Genomic DNA, 23,055 nt, shown 5'->3' on the forward strand with positions numbered 1-23,055 from the left:
GGAGGTACAGGTTTCCACCTCACATAATACTGGACCTGGTGAGTGAGTGGTAGGATGACCTCACATCACCCACCCTGTGCTCCCAAGCACTCAGCCCCCTGGAGAAGGTCCTTAATGTACTGCACTTCTTGGCCACTGGATCATTTCAGAGGAAAAGTGCCATAGTGGGTGGGGTGTCACAGGCCACGCAGTCACACTGCCTACACCAGGTCTTGAACATCATCACTGCACGCCCATCAGTTCCCAGGCACATATACCTGCCCAGGACACCTGCAGAAAGGCAGGCTGCCGCCCTGGATTTCTACGGTGTGGCACAATTCCCCAAAGTACTAGGTGCCATTGACTGCACCCATGTGGCACTACGTCCCCCCAGGGCATCTGAGCACATCTATAGGAACCGCAAGCACTGGCATTCCATCAACGTGCAGGTAGTATGTAATGCCAAGGGAATCATCACCTCAGTATATGCCAACTATCCAGGGTCCACCCACGACAGCTTCATTTACCGAATGTCTACCCTAAGCCAGGACCCAGAAGCTGGGCGGCATGGCGATACATGGCTGCTTGGTGAGTATGAATGCCACTGCACACGCATGCATGTCAGATGCAGAGTTATGTCACTACCCCACTAATGATACCCATCACCTCCTCGCCACGGGACAGTGCCTACCCTCTGGGCACCCACATGATGACGCCAATTCGGAACCCCATCACGCCTCCCGAGGTAAGATACAACACAGCCCATATTGCAACCCGGGGCGCACATTCGGAGTGCTCAAGTCACGCTTTCGCTCCCTTGACCGTTCTGGCGGCAGCTGTTATATGCGCCCCCAGTAGTGTGCAGGATCATAGTGGCAGCATGTGTCCTGCACAATGTTGCAACACGCCGGGGCCTGGCTGTGGACATGGTGGTGCCCCCACATCCCCAACCACATGCACGCCCGCTGCGCATGGGAGGGGAAAGGGCACGGGGTGAGGCAGCCCGTACGCAGCTGGTGACTAATTACTTCACATAGAAATCACACCCCTGTGGTGTGCACACAGCCCTGGCACATACCATCTGATAAGCAATGATGACTCGACCTGACAATTATGACGAACAAAGGGACAGTCAACCCAGGAGGTCCGAGGACAGGGTGCACACCAAAACCCACCTGTGTGGATCTTGCAAAAAAAAAAACACCTCCATGGGCTCATGGCCTGCACGGCTACCCTATTGTGAGAGAATCGCTGCTGTCGCTCTCCTCACCGTCTGCAGCTGCATCAGGAGGTGGTGGCACTATGGGAGGCAGCCCACGCAAAGCCCTAGTCTGGTCCTCCATGGCAGCAAGCATGCGGGTGTGGAAGGTCTGGTTCTGGAGGATAATTGTGCGTAGGTCCCCATGCAACAACTCACGGGATGCCCGGACCTCCGCCCTAGTTGCCTGCATCTCAGCTGAGAGCGTACGTGTGAGCCGCTCCAGCTGCTGTTCTGTCCTCGTGTTAGCTGAAGCCTCAAGCTCAACCAGAGTTGCCCTGAGCTGACGGAGTTCCACCCTCAGGGCTTCCCTGTGGCCCTGGGACTCAATAGAAATGGCTTCCCGCAGAGTTTCCAGTGCCGCCCGCCTGTCCCTGTTGGACACCAACATGTCCTCCCTGTGTGACTGGCAGATGGCGTCTGTTGCCTGCTGTAGTCGCTCCATCAGCCTTTCTGGGGGGACAATGGAAGTGGCCACCCTATCCATGGCCTGAGCCATCATCTCTGATGATGCTGCCTGTTGGGTTGCCATAACGTATATGGATTGCTCCCATGCGGTATTGCCAGGTGGCGTACGGCCACCACGTCGGCGGGCACCACACCTGTCTGGGGCAAGGCGAACTGCGCCTTGCTGTGCCGGCACTGCCTGAGGCTGCAGGACTGCATTCCCCCTCTGATCTGCTGGCCCAGGAACAGGATCAGATGTTGCGGATTGTGACCCTGCATCTGTAACCACCAAAGGCGTACCTGCCAACACTGACATTCCCATTGAGGGTTCTACCCCTGGTGCAGGTGGGTCGGACAGAACAGAATCCCTCCCAGGAACACTCACCTGCGACGGCACATAGGTCTCATCATCCGAATCGACACCTGAATACAGTTCGGGGGAAGTGCACCCAGAGACACCCCTTGAGAGCACGACCTGCAGCAGTTGTGGGTTCTCACCCACCACCACACCACGTCCCTCACTGGTGGTCGGTCGGCACTGAGACCCCTCCTAGGTCTGCACCATCTCCACAACCCCAGCAGTATCCAGTGCGTCATCCCCTGCAAAGACATAAAAGAAAAGAAATGGAAACAGGCATTAGCACTATGACACACAATTAGGGCTGAGAAGCTACAGAACCAGTACTTGATTGACACATGTCCCACATGACAAAAACCCTCCCATGCATGCACCGTCACTCCGTATGAAGGGGAGGCAGATGGCACACATTGATGACACCAAGATGGAAGATGAACGCATTTGCTGCATGCTGCCTAGCAGTGGCATCACACATTGGCCTGTGATTGGCAGGTCAAATACACATGCCATCACACAGATGGCATGTACCCTAGCCATAAAGTGAAGAGGGAGAGGAGGGCACCAATTGTTCATTCAGTCTAGTTTGCTCATGAAATTGCTTTTTTAATTGAAATGGTTCAAATGTTTAACCTGGAGCTGCCAGTCCAAAATGGTCCTATAGCACAGGGACATGTCTAAACAAATGATATCCAGGAAACAAAGTCAGTCCACTGTACCATAGCCATGTCAGACATGTGACAATAGGACTGAGAAATGCCTAGTAAAAGTGGTGGAATGCAAACAATCTGCCTGAATAAACAGAGAAAAATAAGCAACAATGTTGTGGCAAGATGACACTTCAAGGGCAACTGGCGTGGTGTTGGGCTGGATGTCTACTGTTGGCAGAAGGGATACTGCTATACCCAAATGCTGGTGCACAGAATGTATTGGATGAGGCACATGGGTGACCCAAACCACTCAGGCACACACACCCTCACCTGGCACCCAAACAGAAGCCCTCACACACACCATGCACATGGATGACACACACATGCATGTGCACTCACCGGACAATGCCTCGTAATCTGCCACTTCTCCCACGCCTTGGATCTGTTCCTCGGTGACGTAGGTCCCAGCAACATGCTCATGTGGAGTGAGTTCTATGTCCTCTGCTGGAGACCCACCTCCAGTCACTAGAGTAGCGGCATGACTTGAGGCCAGCTTATTCTTTGCCCTGCGCTTCAGGTCATTCCAGCGCTTGTAGCATTCAGTAGCTGTGCGCCTCACGATTCCAAGGGCACTTATGATGTCTGCGATGGTCTGCCAGTGTGCCAGAAGTTGTTCAGGTGTGGTTTTGGATCCTGCAACAATCACCATTTCGCGGTCATGTGCGGACACATACTCTACAAGTGCATTCAGTTCGGCCTCATTGAAGCTGGGCTTCCTTGACGGGCCGGACTGTGTAGCCGTGTCTGGGGCATCAGCCTCTACTGGACGAGCACTCTTCCTCTTCCGCTTGGAAGGTGGTGGGGATTCTGAGTGTCCTACACCACTCTGGACACTAGGGGCAGGAGCCCCGGTGGACTTTGTACTAGGAGTGTGGGATTGCACACTCAGCATGGGAGTTGGTGCAGGCATTAGCTCAAGTGTGATGGTGTCAGGGGGAATGTCAGCAGGATGGACTTGGACCGACACTGTCCTGGCTGGGTGTGTGAGAGGTGGGGTGGATGGAGCCACAGCTGCCCCTGCAGCCTCCCCACCCTGCCTACTCAGGGCAGCAGATGACCTAGGTGGCCCTGATCCACGTGGCCTGATGACACCAACGTGCACCGGCGCACGTGGCCGAGACCTGCTGACCTGGAAGTCAGCCATGGAGTCACCCTGTGCCAGGTCTGGTGCCACAGTGGGCTGGTCCAACAAGGGCTGAGCATGGATTATGTCAGCCACGTTACCCTCAACCGGGGGGGGCATGGGTGTCCCTGACTGGTCCTCCACACATGGGGGGCTACGGGCACCCTGCAAGTCACGGCCACGTCCCCTACCGGATCCACCACGGCCACCACTTGGGGCTCGGCCACCTTTGCCACCCTTACTGCTTGTTCGCCTCCCAGCCATGGCACTGATGTTATTGTGCGTATGGGAGTCGCTGTGAACTATTGTCCTGGGCAATTGGGGGTCAAAGGGGTTGGGTACCAGATGGGCATCGTACCCTAGTGCTCTAGCAAGGCTGTATGTCACCCCTGGGGAAAGATGACGGGTCACGCAACGCACAGGCACCCCAAAAAAGGGAAGTAAGGTGCACGCAACTCCTCCTAGACCACGTGTGTGGAAAAATAAACCTGCACTACGCTGTGGCACCCAGAAACACAAGAATTAACGTATGCGTGTCACACGCAGCCTAGAATGACCTCTGAAGGGGTACGCGACACACTGGGCAAGCACAGATGTTATATACGTGCGCGACTCACCGTCTGCCAGGAAAAAAGCATGAAAAAGACGCGCGTGTGCGCGTTGGCAACACCCCCGCCAAAAGAAGAATTGTACGCTGTCTGAGGAGACAGGACAACAGTAGAAGGGAACGCTGTTTGAGGAAACGGGCCCAGGAAAAAGAGGAAAAGAGAAAAAGCTGTCAGAGGTAACAGGGAGTACGAACTTGAAACGCCGTGAAGTAAATCGCGTGTGAACCGACAAGAAGTACAGTCCTTAAGCAAGAAGGCAGAAGCTACTACGGCAGTAAAAATTTATAAAGCTTGGCTGAAGTCAACAAAAGCAAATAGGATCCAGGCAGACGCGGAAAACATGCTGCGCGCTATCAGTGGTCATAAGACACGCGATTTCTGGTCACTAATTAAGGGCAATTCTAAATTAGTGAATCAGGCACTGCAAAACTCGATTGGTGAAAAGACATGGATATCCCACTTTGAAAATCTTTACGGAATTCCGGATAAGGATAAAGAGAGCGATGCCCCTAGTTTTGGGGATCGATGGGAAATCCCTCTGGACCTGTTCACAATCAAAAGTAAATTAACACATCTTAATGGTTCCAGAGTGGCAGGCCCGGATGGAATAACCAATTTTGACATAAAAGACAAATTGGAATTCTGGGCACCCTTCATCAAGGAGGTATTTTCAAACTGTGTAAGACTCTCGACCATTCCTGCATCATGGAAAAAAGCGATCCTGGTTCCCATTTTTAAAAAGGGAGCTAAAGATAATCCTGCACATTACCGCCCTATCGCGTTACTTGATTCCATAGGAAAACTTTTCGGTGCCTTAGTCCTGGACAATTTTAGCAATTGGATCTCCGTGACTGGCCTGTCGGATCCCTTCCAGGCGGGTTTCGTGAAAAACGTCGGAACTACGGTTAACATCTTGGCGGTGAGCATACTTAAAGCTAAAGTGTTCGAGGGCAGTCCAAAGATCTACATGGCATTAATCGACCTGGTGCAGGCATTCGATCGGGAAGACAGGCAACGTCTTTGGGCAAAACTACAACTTCACGCCTGTCCCCCAAGGATACTGGAGCCCATAAAGGCCTTGTATACGGACACCACAATATGTGTCCGATTGAACAACCAAGGCCTCTTATCTTCCTGGATGAAAACGGTAAGAGGGGTAAAGCAGGCATGCCCCTTTGCCCCCGCCCTGTACAACGCATACACGGCCGACTTCAAAGAGTATGAAGCCAGAGTCCGGACGTTCCCTCCTACACTGGGATCAAGCAAAATCTCACGCCTACTATACGCGGACGACATAATACTCCTTGACGTAACCCCGATCGGCCTCCAGAGGCAGATCAATAACCTCGACTCCTACTTGAAGGAAAACAATCTTTTGATGAATTTGGAAAAGACTAAGATCATGATTTTGGGTGGAAAGGAAAGGAAGTTGGAGAAATTCACATGGGTGGTAAACAACACTAAAATCGAACTGGTGGACAGCTTCAAATACCTGGGCGTTATCATCAACAAGAATAGTAAGGAAACAGCGATGCAGGATAGCATCATGTCCAAAGCGAGACTGCTCGTTTCACAATCTCGGGCAATATTGAAAAAATATGGAAAATTCACCATCGCCAGTGGTGACTTTCTACAAGTCCAAAGTAATTCCAACGCTCACTTATGGGGCAGAAGCTTTACCAAACCTTCCAACATCCTTTTGGTCTAAACTGGAAGGATTCTATTGGAGAAAGGTTCTTAATCTTCCTGACTCGCTACCAATTGTGTTATTAAGAAGGGAACTTTCTTTACAATCCTTGACTTCCATTGTGACCCGCAACGAAGTTATGCTATTTCGAAAGTCTCTACTCCCAAGCTCCCCACTGATCATGCAAGAAATTCAGCAAGAAATTCAGTTGGGAACATGCAAAACGTTAACAAAATGGGCGGCAAAGATCGACTCAATCCTAGAGGGCGTGGGAAGCTGTAAAGACAAATTAATATACAACTTTTCTAAGTTCAAACTACGTCTATTACAGCAAGATTGGATTGATACTTTGGAAAAAGCAGCCGCATCAAAATTGTTCACAGATTTGCCTCCACAGCTGACTAAAGTGAATGAACTTAAGCCTTACTTGTTTAAAAGGGCCTGATCCCATTTTCAGGGTGAACTTCTTAAGAATCCGTCTGAATATCCTTCACACAAGGGAAGTCCTATTCCGAAGAAAATTGGTATCGGGTGAAGTTTGCAGATTCTGCAGGAAGCTAGAGATGGCAGAAACCATAAGACACCTCCTGCTAAACTGCTTAGGAGTCACGGGTCCTCGCCTGAGACATCTGGGGCACTTGTTCAAAAATCTACATGTCTATGATGAAGAGGAATGGTGGTGTCGGCTTCTTAGTGGGATGAAGACCACTTGGGTGATTGCGGTGGTGGGCTTCTTCCGAGAGATTAAACTGCTTACCTGACGGTAGTCATGTGTGTAGGATCATCAGCTGGGCGTCCTCACACTAACCTCTCCGGGGGGGAAGCTGACTCTGATTTTGGATTTTGAATTTGAACTAGATTCGAAGAAGAATTGATCTGATAGAGCCTTTCGGGGAACTTTGAGATGCTTGGGGCTCTGGACAAAGAATGTCTTTGTCTTTGCAGGGAATCTGGATCAGTTAATGTGGGGATCTCTCTATTTCTTCTTCCTTTCCCCTTTCCAATTTTGTAAAAAATTGTTTTGTAAAAATTGTTTTATACAATTAAAAAAAAAAGAAGTACAGATTTCACCCACTCGCTCTCCACGAAAAGCACGTACAAGGAAATGGTGTTCTACACGTACCTTTTTATACACACGTCACAGACGCGCATACGCGCTGAGGCCATTTCCACCAATTACACGCTTTGACACTCAGACGTGTATTTTTTTTAACACGCACCATTCTCAACGGCCATGCGCGTGATGTCATAGACGCGCCTGGGGGCCTTTGGGCCAATGATTTAACGTACGTGTGCTGACGCGCTTACGCGCTAAGGGCCTTTCCTCGAATTACACGCAGACGTGCTGGATTTTCACGTGCCAAATCACTCCGTATCAAGCTGGCCACGCGTAAGCACACGAAAGACCACGCTCCTGCCCAGAAGGCCGAATTACTGCCCCCCAGAGCCCCGAGCACGCTCCCACCTGCCATCTGCTGCTGCCTGACTGCCTGCTGCCCACGTGTCCTGCCATTTGCTGCCTGCACATCAGCCAGGGGTGCTGTTGCTGTGACCACCCCTGCTGGAACCGAAGATTCCCGACTGGGATACCATCGCTCCACAGCCCAGCCCAAGGACCCAGTTGCCCACCCACTCCTGCCTCTGGGGTTGCCATGTCGGGCACTGCAACATCTGGCACCAGTGGCAACCCCCGGCCAGAGAGGCAGAGGGGCACCAGCTTCACTGCCACCGAAGTTGGTGTCCTGGTGGAGCATGTCCTGGGGCAGTATGATGCCCTCTTTGGAAGGTTGCGCGCCGACAAGGAAGGATGGACTCGGATCTGGACGGACATCGTGACTGCCATCAACGCGGAGGGGGTGGCAGTCCGACTATTCCATCATGTGAAGAAGCGCTGGGAGGACTTCAGGTCCAGGACCCTCAAGAAGGCCCGGCGCCTCCTGAAAGCAGCGGATGCAAAGGGGCGGCCGGGCCACTTGTCGGTAGATCAGATGAGGGTCCTGGAACGCATATCCCCAGCGCTCCACGTCCAGGTCCTTGAGAGGCAGATCCGTCTGGAGTTGAGCGCTAAGTGTCCATGCATACTTATTGTAAGCTGTGCGTGTGGTGGTGTGGCAGGAGTGTGCAGGTTGCACATGTGGTTTTATGTGGCCAAGTATGGGGGGGGGTGTACAGGGCCGTGAGGCTGACACATGCGAGGGCTCATGTGTGACACATGGATGGTGCTTGTGTGTGTAGGCTTGCATGGCAAAGGATGTGGAAGAATGATTGGCAGGTGTGACATGGATGCCGATCTGAACACTACGACAGTTGGCGGAGGTGTACACATGCATGCAAGTGTGGTGATGTGTGTGCATGTGTAGTGCACTCCCTGTGTCGCATGTGATGTCTGGCTCACCTTTGCCTGCTCATGCTGTTGTATGTGTATGGATGGTGCTGGCTGTTGCGATGTGGCTGTGGTATAGCTCATGTGTGCAAGGTGAAATGACGTGTGTTGGGGATTGTGATGCCATGTCTGAGGTTTGCGAATGCCACTCATGTACAACTGTCATGTGTTTATGAGTCCATTATACAGTACCCTGATGCCTGTGTTTTATTTCTCCCTGTCTGCAGCGTCAACTGATGAAGAGGGCGGAGAAGGTGCTGTGGAGCACAGCGGCAGGGGTCGCACCGCCAGCCAGAGGCGCAAGGCCCGGCTCCCCTCCCAGGTTGTGATCTCGTCGGGGAGTGAGGAGTCCAGTGCCGCGTCCGAGGCCGCAGCTGCCGGGGAGAGGTCCAGGAGGCGGAGGTTGGAGTTGGACTCCTCGGCAGCAGAAGGGGCAGCTGGGACCCCACAGGGCACAACGGAGGAAGATGGCATGGAGTCATCCAGGTTGATGGGGGGTTTGGTGGAGGAGGAGGCCGTGCAAGCAACAAAGGCGGGGTCTGGCGGTGGGGATTCTAGTGGTGCAGTGCAGGACCAGGGACAGGTGGCAGCACAGGCCGCCGCGGAGGTGCCTGTGTGCAATCCTGTCCCTGCTCCTGTCACTGCATCATCTTGCACCAGCAGGGATGCCTACCTCCAGACCCGTTCTCAGGGAGTGGATTGGCTTACACCAACTGGCCTTCCTCTCCCTGCGGATGTGGCTATCCTGCAACAGTTTGAGCCTGTCCAGGGTGGGGTGGCGCTGCGTCAACGGGCCATGCGAGCTGACCTGCAGTCTTTCCATGATGAGACTGCACGTCTTCTCGCATGGCTCGTTGACCCACTGGGACAGCTCACCATGGCCGGATTCCTCTGTTTCCTGGACCTTGTTCCGACCCCCTCCTCAACTGAACCCCCTATGCCCCAGTCGTCCTCCATGCCATCTTCCCACCCATGTATCACCTGGGTGCCCTGTGGAGCTGCCTCTGACCGTGCGGCCAGGCTGGTGTGCAACAGATCCCTGCCACAGTCGGGAGTTGGATGTCCAGCAGGGTTGGCCACATCAACAACTGCACCCCAGCTGGAGGAGGATGTGCAGGCACCATTGGACAGGGCACATGGACAGCAGCAGCAGCAGGAGGCTGTAGGTGGGAGCCACGATGGCTCGGGGCCTTCGACATCAGAGGGGTAGGCATCGGCCGGAGGGCAGGAGGACCTAGGACGGGAAGTGTCTTCCGTGTGGCAGCAGTTGGGCCACGCCATAGATGCGGAGCGGCAGCGGGCAGAAGAGGCGCGGCTCACGATGGTCAGGGCGGAGAACTCCATGCGGAGGGCCCTGAGGCGGGCCGAGTGCCTCGAGGCAATCCGCAGGGAGTTGGAGGAGAACATGTCGTCCCTGCGGACCCTCGGGGCCATGGAACAGGACCGCCTCTGGGACATTGAGCAGGAGTTCGATGATACCCTGGCCCGCAACATCCAGAAGTGAGCCGTTGGACTAGCCCGCTGCCATTGTATATAGTTAATTAGTGTTTGGTTTTATTTATTTTTTTTAATTTGGGGCGCTTGGACTATGCCCCACTTTTTTGTATATAGTTATTAGTTAGGTGGATTTTATTGTAGGTTTCATTTACATCGTTTGGATCATGGACCCTGGATTTACTCTTTGTACATAGTTTGACAGTGGATTTGTGGCCTTCATCTTTTATTATTTTTTCACCATGGAGCAATGGATTTTCACTTTGCTTTGTTGGACGGTGACTTTGGACACAATTTCATTACGGTTATTTTGGATTCCCATTTTCATTATTTATTATTTTGGTGGACAAGCTGCATTTTGATATTTGTTGCCATTATTGTTTCTTTTGATTTCATTCACTTCATTTACACTGTAATACATTTTTGTTTCTTACTTCAATGTGTGGACTTCTCTCATTGGTTTCATGCCTGCCACAATGTGGGTTTTCACAGTCATGTGTTGCCATTGTGTGGGTCTGACGGACTTGTACTCATGCACATACTGCTTATTTGTTATCTATCATGTAATGGGTATTTCCATTTTTAATGGATGTAAAGCTTGGTTGGGTGTTTGGACTGGGGCGGCGTGGCGTCGGGTGGGATTTGGGTGGGCATAGGAGCCTGGGATCTGGATTGTGATGACGTGTTGGCTGGGGGACATGTGTGGGGGCCTGGTGGCAGGTGCCCCGCACTGCTGGGGGGTGGGAGTGCAGGGGGACGTGAGTGGGGGCCTGGTGGAGGGTGCCCTGCACTGCTGGGGGGTGGGAGTGCAGGGGGACATGAGTGGGGGCCTGGTGGAGGGTGCCCTGCACTGCTGGGGGGTGGGAGTGCAGGGGGACATGAGTGGGGGCCTGGTGGAGGGTGCCCCTGGATGCTGGGGGGTGGGGGTGCAGGGGGACATGAGTGGGGGCCTGGTGGAGGGTGCCCCTGGATGCTGGGGGGTGGGGGTGCAGGGGGACATGAGTGGGGGCCTTGTGGAGGGTGCCCTACAGTGCTGGGGGGGGTGCAGGGGGACATGAGTGGGGGCCTGGTGGAGGGTGCCCTGCACTGCTGGGGGGTGGGAGTGCAGGGGGACATGAGTGGGGGCCTGGTGGAGGGTGCCCCTGGATGCTGGGGGGTGGGGGTGCAGGGGGACATGAGTGGGGGCCTGGTGGAGGGTGCCCCTGGAAGCTGCGGGGGTGGGGGTGCAGGGGGACATGAGTGGGGGCCTGGTGGAGGGTGCCCTGCACTGCTGGGGCGTGGGGGTGCAGGGGGACCTGAGTGGGGGCCTGGTGGAGGGTGCCCTGCACTGCTGGGGCGTGGGAGTGCAGGGGGACCTGAGTGGGGGCCTGGTGGAAGGTGCCCCTGGATGCTGGGGGGTGGGGGTGCAGGGGGACATGAGTGGGGGCCTGGTGGAGGGTGCCCCTGACTGCTGGGGGGTGGGAGTGCAGGGGGACCTGAGTGGGGGCCTGGTGGAGGGTGCCCTGCACTGCTGGGGGGTGGGGGTGCTGGGAGACATGAGTGGGGGCCTGGTGGAGGATGCCCCTGACTGCTGGGGGGTGGGAGTGCAGGGGGACATGAGTGGGGGCCTGGTGGAGGGTGCCCTGCACTGCTGGGGGGTGGGGGTGCTGGGAGACATGAGTGGGGGCCTGGTGGAGGGTGCCCTTCACTGCTGGGGGGTGGGAGTGCAGGGGGACATGAGTGGGGGCCTGGTGGAGGATGCCCCTGACTGCTGGGGGGTGGGAGTGCAGGGGGACATGAGTGGGGGCCTGGTGGAGGGTGCCCTGCACTGCTGGGGGGTGGGGGTGCTGGGAGACATGAGTGGGGGCCTGGTGGAGGGTGCCCTTCACTGCTGGGGGGTGGGAGTGCAGGGGGACATGAGTGGGGGCCTGGTGGAGGGTGCCCTGCACTGCTGGGGGGTGGGGGCCTGGTGGAGGGTGCCCCTGGATGCTGGGGGGTGGGGGTGCAGGGGGACATGAGTGGGGGCCTGGTGGAGGGTGCCCCTGGCTGCTGGTGGGTGGGGGTGCAGGGGGACATGAGTGGGGGCCTGGTGGAGGGTGCCCTGCACTGCTGGGTGGTGGGGGTGCTGGGAGACATGAGTTGGACATAAGTGGGGGCCTGGTGGAGGGTGCCCCTGACTGCTGGGGGGTGTGGGTGCAGGGGGACATGAGTGGGGGCCTGGTGGAGGGTGCCCTGCACTGCTGGGGGGTGGGGGTGCAGGGGGACATGAGTGGGTGCCTGGTGGAGGGTGCCCTGAACTGCTGGGGGGTGGGAGTGCAGGGGGACATGAGTGGGGGCCTGGTGGAGGGTGCCCCTGGCTGCAGGTGGGTGGGGGTGCAGGGGGACATGAGTGGGGGCCTGGTGGAGGGTGCCCCTGGATGCTGGGGGGTGTGGGTGCAGGAGGACATGAGTGGGGGCCTGGTGGAGGGTGCCCTGCACTGCTGGGGGGTGGCGGTGCTGGGAGACATGAGTTGGACATGAGTGGGGGCCTGGTGGAGGGTGCCCTGCACTGCTGGGGGTTGGGGGTGCTGGGAGCCATGAGTTGGACATGAGTGGGGGCCTGGTGGAGGGTGCCCTACAGTGCTGGGGGGTGGGGGTGCAGGGGGACATGAGTGGGGGCCTGGTGGAGGGTGCCCTGCACTGCTGGGTGGTGGGGGTGCTGGGAGACATGAGTTGGACATAAGTGGGGGCCTGGTGGAGGGTGCCCCTGACTGCTGGGGGGTGTGGGTGCAGGGGGACATGAGTGGGGGCCTGGTGGAGGGTGCCCTGCACTGCTGGGGGGTGGGGGTGCAGGGGGACATGAGTGGGTGCCTGGTGGAGGGTGCCCTGAACTGCTGGGGGGTGGGAGTGCAGGGGGACATGAGTGGGGGCCTGGTGGAGGGTGCCCCTGGCTGCAGGTGGGTGGGGGTGCAGGGGGACATGAGTGGGGGCCTGGTGGAGGGTGCCCCTGGATGCTGGGGGGTGTGGGTGCAGGAGGACATGAGTGGGGGCCTGGTGGAGGGTGCCCTGCACTGCTGGGGGGTGGCGGTGCTGGGAGACATGAGTTGGACATGAGTGGGGGCCTGGTGGAGGGTGCCCTGCACTGCTGGGGGTTGGGGGTGCTGGGAGCCATGAGTTGGACATGAGTGGGGGCCTGGTGGAGGGTGCCCTACAGTGCTGGGGGGTGGGGGTGCAGGGGGACATGAGCGGGGGCCTGGTGGAGGGTGCCCTGCACTGCTGGGGGAGGGATTGCAGGGGGACATGAGTGGGGGCCTGGTGGAGGGTGCCCCTGGCTGCTGGGGGGTGGGTGTGCAGGGGGACATGAGTGGGGGCCTGGTGGAGGGTGCCCTGCACTGCTGGGGGGTGGGGGTGCTGGGAGACATGAGTTGGACATGAGTGGGGGCCTGGTGGAGGGTGCCCCTGACTGCTGGGGGGTGTGGGTGCAGGCGGACATGAGTGGGGGCCTGGTGGAGGGTGCCCTACAGTGCTGACGGGTGGGGGTGCAGGGGGACATGAGTTGGACATGAGTGGGGGTCTGGTGGAGGGTGCCCTGCACTGCTGGGGGGTGGGTGTGCATGGGGACATGAGTGGGGGCCTGGTGGAGGGTGCCCTGCACTGCTGGGGGGTGGGGGTGCTGGGAGACATGAGTTGGATATGAGTGGGGGCCTGGTGGAGGGTGCCCTGCACTGCTGGGGGGTGGGAGTGCAGGGGGACATGAGTGGGGGCCTGATGGAGGGTGCCCTACAGTGCTGGGGGGGTGGGGGTGCAGGGGGACATGAGTTGGACATGAGTGGGGGCCTGGTGGAGGGTGCCCTGCACTGCTGGGGGGTGGGAGTGCAGGGGGACATGAGTGGGGGCCTGGTGGAGGGTGCCCCTGGATGCTGGGGGGTGGGGGTGCAGGGGGACATGCATTGGTGGGCAGTAGTGCAAGGTGACATGTGGGTTGGCTGGGGGGCATGGGCATGGTGGATGGGCTGCCTGTGGGACATGTGCAGGGTAGTCCCCTGTGGTGTGGGCCACCTGCAGGGGCCATGGAGGGTGTAGAGGGAACACCTGGGAGGATCCACACGGGCAATTCACGTGTAGTGCTCCCTGCGCACCCCTGGAATACACGTACCCTGATGGAATCGCGTGTGATACTTCCCGCGCACCCCTGAAATACACGTACCCTGCTGCTTTTGCGTGTGATACTTCCCACGCACCCCTGGAATACACGTACCCTGCTGCTTTTGCGTGTGGTACTTCCCGCGTACCCCTGGAATACACGTACCCTGATGGAATTGCGTGTGATACTTCCCGCGCACCCCTGAAATGCATGTACCCTGCTGCTTTTGCGTGTGATACTTCCCACGCACCCCTGGAATACACGTACCCTGCTGCTTTTGCGTGTGATACTTCCCGCGCACCCCTGGAATACACGTACCCTGATGGAATCGCGTGTGACACTTCCCGCGCACCCCTGAAATGTACGTACCCAGGACAATCGCGTGTGTAACTTCCCGAGAACCACTGAAATACACGTTCCCCGTTTGGCAGCCCTGTGAACTGGTCCAGGGTTAGCGCAGCCCTTTGCGATGATTTTGGAATTTTGAAGGCCTTTACTTGCGCGAGGGCGTTCTTGGGGGCGTAACTGGCGCTGCTGCAGGGTCACTGCGCCACGGCTGGTTTTGGAGGCTAAAATCCATGAATACGCTGTGCGATGAAAAGGATTTTATCGCACGCGGCTGGCGCAGTGTATCGCACAGGGACACTGTGCGCCAGCCGCGTGCGCCACTTTTGTGCGAATTTCTATGAATTACCCTGTCTGTGTTTAGCAGTTTCTGTGCTTAGATTTCCACACAGTCTGCAATATCTCTCAGCCCGGGGAATACCCAATTTCGCATCTAACACTTCCAATGTATCTCGCATGTTAAATTTGAATAGCAAGTATTGTCTTACAATTGTAAAATTTGGATAGGCTAGTTGATACACTGGTTTATTCTATTTAAGTAGAGAAATCCCGCCCTAGCATTGGGCAAGTTCAACCTTACTCCATCCTGACATTTTAGAAAATGAACTATTTTGTAGAAAATGTAACCTGTTGTCTGTGTCTTACTTCATGGTGCCTTCACAGTGGAAGCACATATGAACAGAAGAAAGACTTTGTAGACTTTATGCTGAGGTTAAAGTCTTGCATATCCTAAAAGAGTACTCTTAGGAAGGGATGGGTTTTGAAGCCTCTAGAACCTTTACCCACACACTGGGGTATATCTTCCACTGTTTACCTCCCACATTAGAAGCTTTTCGGCTATCCTAAAACAGAAAGATATGATGTGTAAGAAAAATTGCCAAAATTCTCACTTGATTGTGAGCAAAAACCTGATTCAAAACTCATAGTGCCACCATTTGTGTCGCCTTCTGTCCTCCAGCACAGCTTCATCCTTCAGGTAGCGCTCAGCATGAAAAGCGTGCAGCAGCCTCTGCCTCTACAGATAAGTTTATGTTCTTGCATGGTATTGGAAATAAATATTTTCAGAACACCCCCTCCCCTTCCGCTTTGGCCAAGTCAATGCGGGCAGTGTTTTGTTAGGGGTAATAATACCATGTTGCAGGCTATGCATGGCTATCGTTTGTGTGCAGGCACTTGTTTTGTTGCAGGGTTAGCTGAAGGTAAGCATGCATCACTGTGACGGGTGACCTGAACATGAATAGCTCGATCAGGTGACGGAATGCAAAAACTCACAGATCACTACGGATTAAATAGATAAAACCACGGCCAACATGTGATCATTGCTCAGTTTCATGTTTCTGTCCAAAATGACTCTCCAAAATGTTTCAGTACATATTTTCTAGAGCTCATCCACGTAATATTGGATCCTACAAACCTCTGTATTACATGGAGGTCTCAAAAGCTAAAATGGTATTGGCGCCATTACAGTAGTGACATGCTGCCAACCAAATAATGCCCATTTTTGCCATGTTTTGTTTCCCGCTCTGTTTAACGGAAAGCAAATGTTTACTACCCCTGGAGTGTTTCTATTTGCCAATCGTTGTGAAATAAACGATGTACAGTGTCTTGAGACTATAATCAATGTCCAGGTCTTTATATTTGCGCTGCATCTCTATTTATTTGAGGGGGGCGGCAAGCGATTGTGTTGCAGTGGAATCCATTTTCATTACTTGCTCAAAGGCATCTGATTTATTTTCTGTTTTGCAGGGCCGTCATAGGGGAAATAGATGAAGAAACTGATTCGTCCTTGGACTTGGGGAACATTCGAGCAGAACCTTTGAACTCTGTTGTAAATTGACTGTGCAGGGAAATATTGGCTTGACAAGTGCTTTTGTAAATCTTCCGCGCAATTGTTTAAGAAATGCAGCATTTTTACAAGAAGAAAGTAATTCCACTTCAACTTTTTTATTTTTTTGAATGTTGTAGTTAATTATGTAAATTAAAATGTTTATACATTTTTGTTGATGGCCTGCTTTGTATATCCCCTCCAGTGTATTTTCTATGTCTATTACAATGTCCACCCCAAAATCAAACCCGTTGAATACATTACTGGCAATTGTTGGGCCAGCTAGAAACCTGTCCCAACAATTGGTAACTAGCTGTGATTCGTTTATAAGTATGAAACCTTTCAGACTGTCTAAATATACAATGATTCAACTGTACCAAAGTATAATCGGATACATTAAATATGATTATCATACTGGAGGTGGAGTCAGCGTGGGCATACATGCTGGGGGGTTTTGCTAGACCACGTAACCTTAAGCACATTAGTAAGAGGAAGGACCTGTCCTAGATCTGGGCCAAACAAAGAATTGCAATGGGCTGGAAGGCAGCCCAACGACCTAGAATAGAGACGTGGTGGGCGGACCTCCTAAAGTGGGCAGATGTGGAAACGGCGGTCTGGTTTAAAGCAATAAGTAGGGAAGGGGAGGAGGAGGTGGGACCCCTGATAGCTTGGAGATAACTGGTAGCCACGATGGTGGGACCCTCCAGGACCGAATTTAGTGAGGTCGACATGCGGGAGAGTGATGAGGAAGATAAACCCGGAGACCCGCAAGCAGCTGGCATTGAATTAGAGGCTCAAGTTAAAGGGGGCGGGAGGGGGAGGACTGTGACGCACTACCTGTGAATTTAACGATGTGATACGAATGTCCTCATTGGTTGAAATGTTTGGTGTTGTTTATAAAATAATAAAAATTGTTTTAAAAAAAACATTAAATATGATGAACCCAATCCATTCTCCATTTCGAATAATTGCCCCTTATTAATCTTTTTGAAAACTAGCCCAACATAATGAATAGACCAAGACCCGTAGTTCTCAAACCCTTCTATACATGACATAACACTTCTCAAGATTCAGCTAGAGCAGACTGTGCAATTTCAACATGTTATGCTCAACGGTATTGATTCAGTGTGTCCTTTTGATAACCACATAGCAGACCATCACAACTGCCCTTCTGGTTTTCCAGACAGACAACTAGTTAAACATCAAAACAACGGCCCATGTAGAATGTCAGGAAACATCTTTTGTTATTAGGCTCTTGCCACTGGGAGCAGAGGATAACCTCTAAAACCACCATTAAGGTCTTGTATTGTATTTGATTTTTGTATAGCGCCGGTAGCCCGAGGGCATCAGGGCGCTTGAACATAAAACACCGGTACTGCACGACGAACAACACGTGTGATACGGACAATGGGTACAAGTACTATTGCGTTGCGAGGTCTCTAAGGAAAGTCTTACGTCTAAGATCTCATCTAAAAAGGTGTGTCTTCAGCATCTTCCTAAAAGCAGAGTGATTAACTTCAGACCTAAGGGATTCGGGAACGCTGTTCCACAGTTTAGGAGCTAGCACAAGGAAGGATCTGCCCAGCCCTGTTTTTAGCTTAAACCTGGGCACATGCAAGAGGCATTTTCCACCCGAGCGTAGATTTCTGCTGGGGTTGTAGGGCACTATGTGTGTTTTCAAGTATGCAGGCGCTGTGCCATAAAGGCACTTATGTACCAGGCAGAGAGTTTTGAACTTGATGCGCTCTTCTACTCTGAGCCAGTGCAGAGCACGCCTCTCTTCCGTAACATGGTCTTTCCTTTTCATATTTTTTACTAATCTGACCGCGTTGTTCTGGATCACCTGACAACTGGATAGATTGTAGCAGCACCATTAACTGGGTGGTCCTGCTTTTTAAGTGTTTTCTGCTGTAATTTGCCATATAAAGGGGGACTGTAGTGTGTCGAAAGTCGCTTTGGAAACTCACCAAAATATTACACAAATAGTCAAAAAGAAGTGTACGCCGGTGCAGGAAGTGACGCAGTTTTATTCAGTGCCAAAGACCCAACTGGGACATCAAATTCAAATGCAATGCGGAACAGAACTGCATGAAAAGGCGCTGTCAAAGAAACTCCTAAATCTATAACATTTATACAATGCATAGTAACTAGTATTCGTTATCGTGCAACATGAAAAAATCTCCCCATACAAAGCTGATTTGGTGTTCGCACTTTGAGCCCTTCTACAAATGCATACATTATGTTCAATAATTGGGTCCATAAACCTTCCCACAACGCCCACAATTGCAACATGTGACATCACAATTCACCCCCAATTCCCACAGCACAAAGTTAATTCATTGAAACATTTGAGACGACCAGCAGAACTTTAATCAGCTGCCCTGGTTGCCTCATCCTGGCTCTCATGAGAAATGCTTACCACCTTGTCACTGCAAAAACAAAGAGGTGATGGCTGGAAGGTTTAGAATGAATCTTAACCACTGGCATTGCTCTGGGCAACCCTCCAGACCATCGTTCTTCGCCTGCCAAGCCATTACAGAAGGGGAAAGACCATATGCAAATCAGGCTTGGTCCCACCTTGTCACTGCCAGAGCTTTGAATTACAGACGCACTGCTACACAAATGTTGCATATTGGGGACGGTCTAGCCCTTTTCCATGGAAAATGAAATACAGGCTAATTTGAAACCACTGTGGTTCTTATCGGCTCCATTTAAAAATGTTTTGAATTATAAAATGGTCATGCAATCATTGATCGTTGGCGGAACCTGCAAGCTCTAATCTGTGACCTTGAAAAATAACCATTGTATACTTCTTTCAGCACTGGCCTGGGATCGTAGATTCTGCACTAAATCACCAGCTACAGCGGGTTTATCTGCACATAAAAGGCTAAGACACGTTTTCTGCAAAGGCAAGCTTTTGGGGCCAATTGACTGCATTTCGTCCGACAACTAAGTTTGAATATACATACGTACATGTGCCCCCATATTTATGGATTTGTTTTATTATCGATTCTATTGCACTGTTTGTTAGTTGCTTCCACTATGTCCTATAGTCCCAGCTTCTATATGTATTTAATCTTTATTATTTGTTATTTTTGTCAATATTAAGGTAGTTGTGGCTTTAAAAACCAGCCTTAACATTAATCAATCATTGCAGCACAACCATAGTGACATCCAGAAAATACTAAATCATCAGCATAGGCCAACCAATTAACATGGTTCTGGCCTAATTACGGTGGGAAGTTCAAATGTTCTCAAACTGGTCAACGTCCACTTTAATTGATTTGGTGTTCTTTTAGAGCTCATCAATACCTTGTGGGGGTCTTGGATCACTGGTTATCGGATTGCTTTGCAGAACAGAGACTGCTTGAGACATGACCTGCGTTGGATAATAAAAGGGTAAAAATGCTAATTTTATCTGCTTTTGCTGCAAAGCAGCAGCCTACTTTAGAAAGTAGCCTAAAAGCCGGAGATAGAAACGGTGGACTTGATGAAATATACTTTAGGTATGCAGGGGGCCATACTATGGCCGCATTTAAAAATCAGTCTGGCTATTTTGAAATCGGCTATGCGTTGAACTGGAGGTCAGTGAAGGGGAAATAAGGGATCCAGCAAAATGTTCATATTTGCCGAATTCACAAATCAATTGGGCAGCTGCATTCTGCTCCTGCTGAAGTTTGGGAATGAGGTAGGTGGAGGGGGTCTCGATAAAGCGGATTATAATAATACCAAAAAATGTCTCAATGTTATATGCCCATTGGGATGACATAGATTAAAAGCCAATGATTGTGTTGAGTCTATGATACTAAGTAAACAATCCTGCCTTTATTCGTCGCCACCAGGGATCTTTTTCAGGAGGAAAAAAAGGGGACTACTTTCCTGAAGAGTTTAATATGAAGAAAGGAGCCGTTTTCAGCTGTACTAACCTGATAGACTAAGGTTAAGTATTCATCAAAACTAGATATTTTACTTTTGTTACATGGGAGTGGAACAGCGAAATCGAGGTACTGCACTAATGTTGGTAACTGAAAATCGCCATGCAGACTGTTTGATATGATATGGCATTTATAACGTGCCTATACACAAGTGTTTCAAGGCGCGACGAGGCAAGGGAGGGGGAACAGATGGAAGACGAGAACGATATTACTAGGCCAGGTGACATTGAGATTGCGCAAGTGCAGGGGAGTGCGAGGGGGAGGGGTAGTGCAGTACATAGGATAAACAGTAAATAAATAAAAGAATAAATAGAAAGTGCGACCAGCTGGTGGCAACTGCAGGCAAAGTGCAGACATCAGGTATCAAGTTCTGGTTGGGGGCTGTAGGGATATAGGAACAGCCCCCGAGTGCAAGGGTTGCAAGGGGGCCAGTGCAGGTGTGCAACTGGCAGGTAGGGGACCTGGGCCCGAGAACAGAGGGTAGCCAGGTGACCAGTGCAGTTTCAGCGAGGAGTTTAGCAGGGTAGAGGAGGAGAGAAAGCAGAAGCAAATAGGAAGGTCTTGAGGTGCTTTCGGAACCGGAGATGGTTAGCCTCAAGTTTCAGAGAGTCAGTGAGGCTGTTCCAGGGGTAGGCCCCGGCCGAAGAAAGAGATCTACCACTAATTTGTTGCTTGGACAAGCAACTGACCCTGAGGAAGTTGGAGGCGGATGAGCGAAGAGCTGGAGAAAGAAGATGTTTAGGAAGAGAGAGTTAAAGGTATTTAGTCATCAGAAGGCCTTGCGGACAATGCAGAGGGATTTGAACTTAATCCTCGCAGCCACTGGGAGCCAGTGCAGAGATTTCAGTCCTGGAGAGATATGATTCCTGGGCTTCTGCCAAGAACAAGTCTCGCAGTCCTGTTTTGGATGAGTTGCATAGGGCAGAGAGTAGAGGCCGGCAGATTTTGAAAGAGGGTGTTGCAGTAGTCCATCCTAGAGAGAACCACAGCTCGGGAGAGCGTGAGCTTCTGGGAGGAGGAAAGGAATACCTCCTGAGGAGGTGCAGCTGGTAGTGTGACTTCTTAGAGACGTCAGAGATGTGGGGAAGAGAAGGAGCGTCTGGAGTTGAAAATGGCCCAGAGGTTTTTAGCCTCACAGGTGGGAGCCGGAAGAGGGCCAAGAGAAGCCGGCCAGAGAGTGACAGGAAAGGAGGGAACAGGTGTGCCGATGAGAAGAATCTCAGTCTTACTGGCATTAAGGCAGAGATCATTGGTGGCACACCACTCCTGGATAGCAGAAGACAGACAGAGATGAGGGAAGAAGAGGTGGCTGAAGGGAGCCTGAAAATTAGCTAAGTGTCATCTGTATAGCACTGAAAGTTGGGGCAGAGAGTGGCAATGCTTTGGGCAAGAAGTGCCAGGTATTGGTAGAACAGCCAAGGAGAGAGGTTAGACCCCTGTGGAACACCACAGATGTAGAACGAGGAGAGGAAGAATCCAATTTGGACCTGGGAGGGTCGATCAGAGAGGAAGGTGGTCAGCCAAGCCAGGGCCTGACCGGCGATACCCAGGTTATCACAGAGACAGTTGAGCAGGATGGCATGGTTGACCGTGTCAAAGGCAGAAAAGGGATCAAGTAAGATGAGGACATGGGATGTTGGAATTGAAGCTGGAGAGCAGGTCTTCACGAATGTTCAGGAGAAAAGTTTCTGTGCTTCTGGAAGCTCTGAAGACAGACTGATGGTCATGGAGACAACAAACAGATTCAGTGTGAAGATTAAGCTTGGAGATGGCCAGCTTTTCCAGGAGTTTGCCCAGGAAAGGAGTGATGGAGATTGGATGATAGTTAGCCGTGCAGGACGGTTTGGCAGAGGGTTTCTTAAGAAGAGGGTGCACAAGGGGGTGCTTCAGGGGTGGGAGGTGGGGGGTTGTGGTGGGGGAGAAAGTCCAGTGGTGGAGTGTTTTCAGAAGTCAGCCAGAGCAGGAGTCAAGTTGTCAATGTGATCCTTGATGGTTTTGGAGGAACAGGGGTGAACCTGCTTTTACGAGACTTTCATAGATCAGGCTTGTCTAGAAACCTCATCTGTGGAGAACAGGGGAAAGGCAGAGGAGAGGTGGCCAAAGAAGGGCCAGAGGAAGAGCAGGGATGAGGGGGAGAGGAAGAGGCAGAGAGAGGACGGTATGGCCTGAGATTTAGAGATGAAATGAGAAGCCAGAGCTGTGCGGAGAGCTTGGTAGGGGACAGGAGAGGCAGAGACTGCAATCAAAAATAGGGTGTAATATTGACTGATGCTGAAAGTTGTAAATTTGAGGCGAATATATGAAATTCCAATAGTGACTTTGATTGTACTAAAATGTTATGGGATAATATCACTTTTGTACTGATTTAGTGGGATTTTATCAGTGTCTGTGACGTGTATTGTGATCTTAGTTGTCTTCATGTGATTTATGCCGGTTATGGTGTTGATATAGGCAAAATGTGTGGTGAAAATATCACATCATTTACAAAGCATCGTTCTTACAACAAAGGTGGTTTCTTGGGGACAGGCAAATATGCTTGATGGTACAGAGGGTAATTTTGTTATGGAAGAAATAGTTCTCCAGTACCTTATGGACGGCCAGGTGATTTTGTCAGGGAAGCAGTTTCAATGTTACGAGGTGTTGGCTGAGAGAGTCCATCCTCCTAATTGAGTTATGATGATGCAGAGAATGGACAAATGAAGGTCAGAAAGGGAGCAGAGGATCCAGAGTAGGAGTAGTGATGGAACTTTGTGAAGGTGAATGCAAGACCCGGATCCTAGTATTCATGGTGTGCCGTGCTTTAA

At 52.1% G+C, this 23,055-nt stretch overlaps 1 protein-coding gene across 1 annotated transcript in view; it reads left to right on the forward strand.

Annotated features, from left to right (window-relative positions):
- LSM8 (LSM8 homolog, U6 small nuclear RNA associated) overlaps positions 1-16,490 on the forward strand; it is a 46,909-nt gene extending 30,419 nt beyond the window's left edge. Inside the window, exon 4 of the mRNA XM_069627946.1 lies at positions 16,238-16,490. Coding sequence (XP_069484047.1) covers positions 16,238-16,328 — 91 coding nt within the window. The 3' untranslated portion in view covers positions 16,329-16,490. The remainder of the gene's footprint in view (positions 1-16,237) is intronic.
- Positions 16,491-23,055: the final 6,565 nt, after the last annotated feature.

The sequence above is a fragment of the Ambystoma mexicanum genome, chromosome 12 (assembly GCF_040938575.1).
Source record: "Ambystoma mexicanum isolate Mex_15411 chromosome 12, UKY_AmexF1_1, whole genome shotgun sequence".
Taxonomy (NCBI): Eukaryota; Metazoa; Chordata; class Amphibia; order Caudata; family Ambystomatidae; genus Ambystoma; species Ambystoma mexicanum.